The 10,384-nt window shown below is 36.4% G+C and overlaps 1 protein-coding gene across 1 annotated transcript in view; it reads right to left on the reverse strand.

Moving 5' to 3' along the window:
• LOC103612262 (macrophage mannose receptor 1) overlaps positions 1-10,384 on the reverse strand; it is a 32,356-nt gene that overhangs the window by 12,654 nt on the left and 9,318 nt on the right. Inside the window, exons 11-21 of the mRNA XM_017729206.1 lie at positions 9,562-9,710; positions 8,936-9,135; positions 8,432-8,553; positions 7,592-7,679; positions 6,756-6,900; positions 6,256-6,291; positions 5,998-6,167; positions 5,090-5,157; positions 3,320-3,420; positions 1,946-2,088; positions 382-496 (exon numbers count right to left, since the gene is read on the reverse strand). Of these exons, the coding sequence (XP_017584695.1) occupies positions 382-496; positions 1,946-2,088; positions 3,320-3,420; positions 5,090-5,157; positions 5,998-6,167; positions 6,256-6,291; positions 6,756-6,900; positions 7,592-7,679; positions 8,432-8,553; positions 8,936-9,135; positions 9,562-9,710 (1,337 nt within the window). The remainder of the gene's footprint in view (positions 1-381; positions 497-1,945; positions 2,089-3,319; positions 3,421-5,089; positions 5,158-5,997; positions 6,168-6,255; positions 6,292-6,755; positions 6,901-7,591; positions 7,680-8,431; positions 8,554-8,935; positions 9,136-9,561; positions 9,711-10,384) is intronic.

A 10,384-nucleotide genomic window follows, 5' to 3' on the forward strand; every position in this document is an offset into this window, starting at 1 on the left:
GTTTGGATATTACTCCTTTTGTGTGCTTTTTGTACATAGAATTATAGAATGACCTGAGTTGGAAGTGACCTCAAAGATCATCTAGTTCCTTAAAAAAAAGGAAATGTGGACATTGAATTATATGGCAAGCCTCTAATAAAAAATTTTAATATTTAAGCAGTACATACTGTATTAACCTCCAAACTATGACTCTAAAAGTTAACCAAGACCCTAAAACCTATGCAAGCATTTTTCCAAAGGTGCAATTTATCATTCAGCATAAATTTATATTAATATGGAATAAATAAGAGCATATATGGCAGGAGCCCTTACATATTTTTTAATCTTTTTATCAGAAATTACATGGTGTCTCATCAGAGTCAAAATATTGGTACTTTATACCTTGCACTTCCTTTTTGGATATAGTAGCCAGGTTTCCTCCAAGATCAATGCAGTTGTTCCGTGCAGCATGCCATGTCAATGTATCATTTTCATCCAGGCCAAAGACTTTAAAACACTGAAAAAAGAAATGTGCCAAATCTGAATTTAGATGCTGTTTTAATTTCTGATGAAGATATGTCTGTTTGTAACAAACAAGTTTAGCTGGATATTTTATGTAAAAAGGGAGGTTATTCAATTTAACAGTACTTTCTAGCTTGTCTTTAGATTTAAATGACAGAGAAGACCTCTACTAGAAAGTGAGTATAAAGCCCGATATTTTAGCATATACTTAAAAGAAGGAATATGTCAGTCTACTGATCTCAGCAGAAATTGCATTAAACCTTCTGAGTTTAAACAAAACAAAAAAGGATAAGATATGTTATTGGAGCAAAATATCTCGTCTTCTGTTGCCCTATTTGTCAAACCAGATTTGGTTCTCACAGGATAATCACAGAAAGAAAATGATTCTGACATTATAAAGAAAGCCATGAATTTACCATTTCTTGTAACATGATCTTATGAGATTTAAGTCATTAGACAGCTTTGTCAGAGTCAAGCAACCTAAATGTGCTACCTGAAACATGCAACTGAAAAGTTAAGCAGGTAGTTTGTGGAAAACTTGAGGAAAATGGAAGGTGGTCAGAAGTGGTGTATAAACACTTAGGGGAGAGTCAAGGGAAGAGCCTTTGAAGCTCCTCTTCCAGGAGGGGAGGAAGAGAGAGAGAGCACCATGAAATGGAAGACACTGTGTTTGTGACTTTTCCTCAGGACTGAGAGAGAAAAGGAAAAGGGAGACAACAGCCAGTGGATCTCAAATAAAGGATCTCTATCAAACGAAGTATTTTTGCTCAACCGAAGGGAAGACAGACAAAGTTAGACAAAACAATGCTATTGAGAATTATCTTCATTACTAGGTGTAATTATTCTAATTACTAGTACTGTAGTTGCTTTATACCTTTTAAAGCTTCATTGATGAAAATCTATGGATTTTATTATACACAGTCTCGTATCCCAAAGTTTTGTCTTTTGAGAAGGTTGATTACACATAAAAAGTACAGCGAATCTTATAACTGGATTATTTAAAATCCTTAAGTTGTTTAGTTATAGAAAAAAACTGATAAATTTGCTCGAGGGAAGGTGCCTTGGTGGCGTAAGATCCAGTGTACAGTACGCAAGGGATGAGTAAGTGTCAAGCCAACATGTGAGAGCTCAGCACAGTAAATGAGACGTGTATTTTTACTAGTGTTTTGCATTGCCAAAGACAGGTGAGCAACTTCCCTCATGTAGAGTTGTTGTAAGATGAAACTTTCTTCTTGTACCCCTCAAGATCTCCCTCATAACTGCTGTGATCCCAACAGAGGCTGTAATTTCTGTTTCAGGATTTGTAATTTTAAGGTCTTTAAATACACACAAAAGGAACATAATTTCTGATAACTAAAAACCTTACTACAATTGAAAAACTGATTCAAAGATTTTTTCATTCTGCTCTTTTGAAAATACAGTATATTCACATTTCATACTGCACCTTGTTATCAAAGAGGAGCCAGTCTTCTGGACACCCACCCTTTGGTGGTGGTGAAGTGGGAGCAACAGTTGGACGAACAGTGTTGTTAAGCCTTTCACAGATGAATAACTCAACACTGCCACAGTTGAGATCATTCCACGTACCTGAAAGCAAATTAGAATTAAAAAACCCCAACAAAACAAAACAAAATGCAACTGAGACTGAGATAAAAAGTGTCCTTTCCTAGAGAAAATCTATCATAGGAAGTAAAACTGGTTACAGCATTTTTACTTCTCTCCCCCAGGAATAATAAGTAATTGTATGTCTGTTTCCTTGAAATATTCAGGTTTCCAGCAAAATTTAGAATATAAATAATTTGTCTAGAAACAGAGATATTTCAATATTGCAAAACCACAGCATTGGCAAAGGGGAGTTTTAGTTCAAATGCTTAAATCTCTGAGATCTGTAATGTCTCTGGAATCTGTCTGTATACGGCACTCAGTCCTGGTTACCTGACTACCTGAGCCTCTCACAGTCTTAGAGTTTTCTGGTATCTTTTCTGCCTGTTGGAGTGTGATCTAAGAGGATAACATTAACATCATCATCCCCATCTTGCAGATCAGGAATGAATAAGAAAATAACAGGTTTCATTAGCTGCAGTTACAAGGTAACAACCTACAGCATTATTCACACCTAGTGTTTAATGGAGATATTGTCATTTTAATTCAGAGAAGTTAGGGACATAATTCATCTTATCTAAAAGAAGATTCCCAAAGGACATAATATTTACTCCCCAAAATTGTTCTTCCATTCACCTCTAAGAGAGCCTAGGAAGATCATCTCAGCTATAGATTTTGAGATTAGAAATGTTTAAAAGTAGAAGAGATTTACTGCTCCAAAAAAAGAGTAAGTTCTTGGCTAGTATAGACACAAATCCAGTTCTCTGTATTAATGGACTTTAAAGAATATTTTATTTTAATTAAAATATTGTATAGCATTGCTTAACACTAAACCAAGCCATGCCCAAACCTCAGTTTTTAGGAACTGCACAAATGACAACAGATAGCTGATGTCCTGGAGAGGTAGGCATAAAATGGACAGAGATTAGAGGAGAAACAATACTGGCTCTATCTGCCAATTGTCTGATGCTTACCTGATTTGTTCACTTAGAAATTTTCTGACAAAATTGCAGGTGTAATTCAATGTGTTAGCTACATAGCATTCAATTTTTTAAAAGTACATAAATAAAAGAAGAGACTACAATTTATTTTCCTTTGCTTTTTGAACACTATGAAACATCAGCCTGCTCAGTATGATAACCCACCCAGCCTTGCCCATGCAGCCCTCCCAGGCTTAAGGCACACCCTGCAGATTGAATGTTGTTACAGCACCCACCTGTATGGGTATACATGACCACACAGTTTTCATCATTATTTGCAAAATTGGGTTCATTTGGAGCCCAGGCAACATAGTTCACTGATGTTCCATCCATCCACCTGAAAGAAGTAATTTGAGGGAATTATAATTCTAAATTGAATTAGTTAATATTTCTTTTCAAATGATACATTTGAGTTTCATATTTTAAGTTTCCTGTATCTTAGCTAACAAACACATGTTGTTCTCTGCTAAAAGGAAAACAAGACCTTCCACTTGGAATTAGTAAAAAATATTTTCATATCAACTGCCTACAGTGTTGACTTGGACTAGGTCTGAACGAATAATCTTTACTGGTGGTCCCAGCTTCTCTTGGTCTCTGAACACTGATAGTGTGCTGGAAATGCACCAGTCTAGCACCGGACCTGGATTTCTCTGGAGCACAGAAACAGACACTTGAGCTTATTTTAGCAATTTCCTGGGTGAAAAGCTATACTATAAGATCTTGTAGGGTAAGAAAGAGTCTTGAACCATGTGCTGGGAACCACTTGGAACCATTTTAAGCATAGGAAATCTTTAATATTATACACCTATTAGCTATTTCTTTTTTCAATTATGCATGAATCATTTCCTAGCTTGGTGATTCACAAATTTATTTTCAAAAAGTAGCCAAGAAAAAAGTGAAAAAGCCTCAGTGTGCTGGAAGTCAAGTGATGAATCAGCCAAGACTGACAATCTTCAGATGATAGAACAATCTAATGTTTTTCCACCTTCGGAGACTGAGTAATTGCATGTGTGTTTTTGCAAGCAAATTATACATTAGGAAATCATCAGGATGCCTAGCTGCTTGCAAACCTCCTGAATCAAACTGGAAAAACCAGTACATAATAAACCAGGAGAAAGAATGTAAAGCAAATGTAAAGCACCATCATCCAACAGGGAAGAGAATGAAGCTTAGTGAGGTAACAAGGGAGGACTGGGAAAATGACAATTATCTGGGCAGTGAATGTGATGTAGAAAGCAGAAGCTCCAGGAGTTGAGACCATAGAGTCTCTGTGGTCTGTGGTTTGTGGCCAACAAAGGCAACCTGTGACAACAGAAGAAAGACTAAAATGAAGACGCTGAGACTCCTCTGACCAAACTTTGACTCTCAGAAGAATGCATTAGAAAAAGATGCGGTGAGAGAGGAGTGCCACAGGAGACATGTCTACAACACAACTAATGCTCCAGGGGATGTTTAAGACAATTCCAGAGCACTTTGTTTCCAAAGACATTTCTAGAAGAGTAATGACTCCATGTCGTCTGAAGCTGTCCTGCCCCAAACTCTGAGAGAACAACCGTCTGCAAATCCAGACCAGGTCTCTCCAGTATTGATATTTCACGTCTAAAAATCACTTTGGTGCCTCTCACTGCAGGTTTCTAGGGTTCTTTTTCTTTGATCATTTCAACATTAAGTAATGCCTGCAAGTACAATCTGGAATATGCTGGAGACCTCCACCCAACTTTTTCTTTCATCCAGCAAAGAAAAGAGGATGGTGCCTCACTTACTATGATCAAACATCTCGGCCTCAGAACTCTAAAGTGGGGTAAAGAAGCAAAAGAGGTGGAAATAAATAGTGAAATTGTGATGGGAGAAGTGCTTTTCTAAGGAGCAGAATCCCATTTTAAAACTTTATATCAGGACATGGCTGTAGATTGTGTCAGTCATTGAATTTCAGCTGTCTCCTAGAGCCAACCATGTCAAATGGAAGTACATTATGAGTCTGACAAAATTAATTTGTTTTTACTTACCGGAATGTTCTGTCAAGGCTCACACTTAAGCCAATATAGAAGTTATTCCCCCAGTCTTTATAGAAAACCTAAAACGAACAAACAAACAAATTTAATTAGCTGTAATAAAACAGATTTCAAATAAAATCAGAAAAGTTTAAAAAATGCTGTAGTTTTAGTTGCACAATTGCATGGTATATAATGTGCAGGGAGTTGTTGGAATTATGTGCCCAAACTGCAAAATGCAAAATTTTCCTCCAATTCTCAGTATATAACTGGGGGGGGGAGGGGAGGGGGAAGAAGAAGCAAATTATCTGAAAAAGAAATGGGAAAAAAGCTATGTTAAGGTAAGAAAGATCTCATAAGCAGGCTTATAGCAATATTTTTGAGTTTTAGGAAAACTTAATGAGAATTTGCTGAAAGGCTGTAAGTAAATCATGGGGGTTTGCACTTAGTCATGTGGAAGAAAGAATGTAATCATATTTGATTTTAATAGTAGGAAGCTATTTCCAAAACAGTATATCATCACCAGACCATTCTCTTCCTGTAAGAAAATATTCTTACTTAAACTGTTTACTTTGTGTATTCTGACAAAGAGCTTTTATTGAATTCTGAGCAAAGAATGAGTTAGAAAAAAACCCATAATTAGTAATTGCAGCTTTCAGCTAAACAGAGCAAAGTCTTTGAAATTTTCACCCTGAGAGCATTCTTGAAAGGAAGCTGAGAATTTGTCTACATACAGCAATTTATCAAAATAATTATTATAATAAAGCTTCTAAGAAGATAAGCCCATGAAAGGATGGAAGGTGGCACTGATTTTTTTTTTTTTTTTTATGGGGACCACTTTCTAATATTTCACAAACCAGCTGAAAAAAGGTGCCTCAGTTCACAACAAAGTGGTGCATTTTTCAACCAAACATGTTTCTTACATATTTCCAAAGAAAATTTTTTTCACTTTCAGTCTCAATGACAACAAGGTCACCACCATTCTTCTTGCAGAAGCCTCTGGCTTTTTCCATAGACATTGCATCTTTGCTGAAGTAGTATTCCTTGTGTTTATATATTATCCAGCCATCTTCACCAACAACGTATTCATAATCTGCAAATTAAAACATTAATTAGCCTGCAATAGAAATTAACTTCATTACATGTTAATTAATTTTTTTCATTGAAAGCACAAGACTTACTGAATGTGGAATTAGGCTCTGGTTTCAGTGAGGCTCCTGCAATATAAATCAGTATTTGAGTATATTTTGTTTCTCAGCTCTCTCTGTTATATTTATACAGTAGTTAGCATTTTAATTCCTAGTAACAATCTTAAGGGTTACTCAGTATATTCTCATTTTTGTCACAGAATTTCTCAGAGTGTCTGAAAAAAACAGCTACATTCAGCAAAACAGCACATTAGAGCTCATCATAAGTCAAGCTGACAGAAACTATGCCCAAATCAGGGTGTTGTGTTTCTCTTTTCCAACATACTGCATATACATTCCAAACTTGCCTATGTACTTCATGGATTAATTAATAGTTTTCTACTGCCTTTACTGAAATTAAATGTATAAATTGTTTTACTGTGATTGATGGCACAGCTGTCTCTAATACATGCACATACAGATAATGTCATCTGACCTGGGAAGGATGTCCTTATCTACCTCTAAATGTTCCTAAAGGCAGAAAGTTATCTTACCTTTTTTGATTTGGCAAACATAGTCCAGCATGTGTTCACAAAATAAATCATTCCAGTTCATATTGAGGTAGCCAGTAAATACACCACATTTTTCATTCCCATCATAATTGTTTGGTTCTCCATGTGACCATTTTTCAAAATTTACCTGTAGTGGAAACACAACTTTGTTACTATTTTCCTTTTAAAAGGAAAAAAAATTGTATCATCCTCTTAAAGAAGAATGTACTTCATTTGATTTCATTGTCCATCTTGTTCTTTAATGCCAGACGTTTTAAGGAGAAGTGCATGACACTTGAATAAAATAATAATTCATCTGTGTGTTTATAAGCCATGTGAATAGGCCAAAAAGTTCTTGCCCCATTTGTGACCAGGAGAGTTGATGTTCTCCTGTCAAGCTTTAGAAAGAAATATGTTCTCTGATTTCTGTCTTGTTTATCCTGCTCAGATGTTCCAGCCCAAGACAATCCATTGGTGCTGCCATATGGCTTTGGGCCTGGCAGATTGTGATCTACTTAAGACAACGAGAGCAGCAAAGCTGAGTTTGTGTAAATGCACAAAATTTTTTCTCGCAGCAAATGACAAATAGGAATATAGAGATTAACACAATCAGACTTGCTTAAATCAGGAGCTATACTCCATCACGTTTCATTACTGTAAATGTTGTATTTTTATCTATAACTATGAACTATCAGAAGATTTAAGACTAATTCCTACAGAGGAATCAGGTACTAAAGACTTAAGATCACTTGCATCTTTTGTAGAGTTATGAGAGCTCTCTGCCAAGAGATACATAAAAAAACTAGTCAAAAATCTGGAATAACAAATTATTTACTCACTGGTGAGCCATCACTCCATGTAAATCCACCATCAGAGTTCAAGGCACTTAAACCCATCCAGTAAGAATAGTGAATATAACCTCTGTCTCTGAATGATTACAAATACAGACAATCAGACACAGTGTAAAAAAACAAAGAGGAATGTATAGCATTACATTATTCTCACTATACTTGATACTTCAAGTATAATTTGAGACAATCATATAAAATAATCATTCAATTGTCATGTGGGGAAAAACAGGCTGGCACTGCACTTGGCAGGAAGCAGTGAAACACAGAACTTTGTGGGAAAGATCACAAATGCTGTAAGTCCACAGATACTGAGCTAAATGAAAATATATTTAAAGATCTGGGTTCCACCAAGTAGCTTAGGCATCCAAATTCAGACCTGTCTGCAGTCATGGTTTAAACATTTATATAAGCACATCAGTAGGAATAGGTCAGGCTTTTCTTAGCTTCCAATTTTCCCCCCTTACTTAAGGTGAGAAACTAGCACAAAATATTCTTTTAATCAAGAGTGTTTTATCTACTGATCGGCTACAAATGAGGTAAAAAGACCAGTTTTCTCTCTTTTAATTAACTTCAGTTAAAACTAATTTTGATTATATTTGTCTCAATTTTGTTTATGTTCAGGGAACTTTAGTGCATGGCACCACCTTGACACCTTCTGTGTCAAGAAAACCTTTTGCCCACCCCTTTTTACCCATTTTTTTCTGCCACTTTTTACACCATCTTTGTAGAGAAGAAATTGATCACCAGAAATCCTTTGTGTCTCTCAGAAAGGCAATTCAAAAAAACTTTTTTTCATATATTTAAATGATGGACTTTGCAGATACTTACAGTCTAGCTATCAGATTTTGTTCTTCTTCACTGTGGATACATGCAAGATCTCCTCCAATGGTTCTGCAAAAATCTCTTGCTTCAAACCATGTTTGCATTTTTTCCCTTCCTCCCTGAAAGATCTATAGAAAGTGGGCAATTAAACACTGTGTTGGGTACTACAGATATTTAGAAACACAAATATGGGCTTCTATCTTTCTTCTGATCCTTTGGTCTAGTTCTATCACTGACTATTTAGTTGTTCAACCGTTCAACCTGTGGGCATCTATTTGATTATTGAAACTTTGTTTTTCCTATCATCTCAGACGTCCTGTGGCTCCAAACTTCAGTTCCATACTCATACAGCTTTTTCCAACATTTCCCAGCTGTACCACTTGGGGACGGCTGGAGATGTTACCACAGACTGTGTATCAGATAGGCGGGGTAAAATCCATCTTCCATGAATGCACCGAACATATTCTTATTTAAATGGCAAACACTTGCATTCAGAAATGAAACACCTACTTTGAAGCAGAAGCTGCTCTGAGGAATAGACTGCCATCCATCTGGGCAAAACAGGAGAGGGGATGCTGTTGGAGGAGGAGGAGGGGTGACTCCCTCCACCAGCTGCTTGCAGAGAAATGTGTTCGTTTCTTCACAGTTCAAAATATCCCATAGTCCAGCTGAAGTTCCTGTTGCCATGGCCACGCAGCCTGACTCTCCTCCTTTATAAAACATAGAGTTGTTAAATCTTATTGATGACTACATCTTCTCAAAATATCTGCTTCTTATTTAAGAGCAACCTGTTCCCACTGTGTTTGGATACCAACAGCTCACAATGGCTCATGTGCATTCCCATTAAATCATTAAAGGATTTTTTTTTTAAATGTAAGTTCCTTTTACATTATGCTAGGAATCACTTAAAAATGCCCATCAAAGACCTAATGATACCAACAGACATGTGCAGTCCCAAGTGATCTTCTAGATGGAGTTACTGCAATGCCTGATCTAATCCCTTTAGCACAAGTGGAAAGTTGCATTACCCTTTCTGCTGCTTTATGCCAGAAGAGTTTCTAAACCACTTTTTAACTTTCAAACTCCCACTTTGTGTTTCCCCAGAGCAGGAACTCAATGGCCCCCACAGCACGTACCAGGCATTCCCACATTCCAGTGAGTGAAGGTGACGGGATCTCCACTGGCCCACCTGAATGTCCCGTGCTCTTCCACATCTGAAAGACCAATCCAGAAGTATTTTTCTGGTTTGAATCCAATTATGGAGGTCAGAAAAGCTTGTTCGTACCTGTGAAGAGTAAGCACCAAACTGCTGTATCACATTTTATCAGAATTTATTCATTCTTCAAACAGTTCATAGTAGCAAATCTGGTAACATTAAGGCGATTTGTCAATATGTATGAAATGAAGCAACGGTAATTGTCTTACTTTTGTAGTTCTAATTTTCATACAAAATAACTTTTTTTTACATTTTTGCTCTTATGTCTAGCATTTAGGAAGATTCTATTCACCTTTTATACTGCACAATGAGCAACAAAAGCCAAACAATACTTGAGTTAATGAGTATGTATTTCTCATTCTATATGAACAACAGCTACAGTGTTTTACTGAGCTTTATGATAAGGTCTAGGTCTTTAAATCTTGTTATTGTGGGGAAAAAAAATCTACTTTTATTCCAAAATGGGTACTCTTCCAGATCTGGGTGTTGCAAAGAAAGAAAAAAAAAGGCTGAAAAGCTTGACTCCAGGATAAATAAATAGTTTCAGGTTTATCTGTTCATTTTTAGTTCAAAAAGTTTTAAAACTTTTTGTCAATCTGGGGTTGTTGTGTGGCTGACCCAGTTTTTTAATTCCTGGAGGCAACAACAGTGCATGTAGTAGCAATGTCCTGAATGTATTGATGACCTAAAAGCCCCTGATGTATTATGCAATACTTCATTATCTCTACCTTAAATTTTCCTGG

The sequence above is a fragment of the Corvus brachyrhynchos genome, unplaced genomic scaffold (assembly GCF_000691975.1).
Source record: "Corvus brachyrhynchos isolate BGI_N302 unplaced genomic scaffold, ASM69197v1 scaffold142, whole genome shotgun sequence".
In the NCBI taxonomy this organism is placed as follows: Eukaryota; Metazoa; Chordata; class Aves; order Passeriformes; family Corvidae; genus Corvus; species Corvus brachyrhynchos.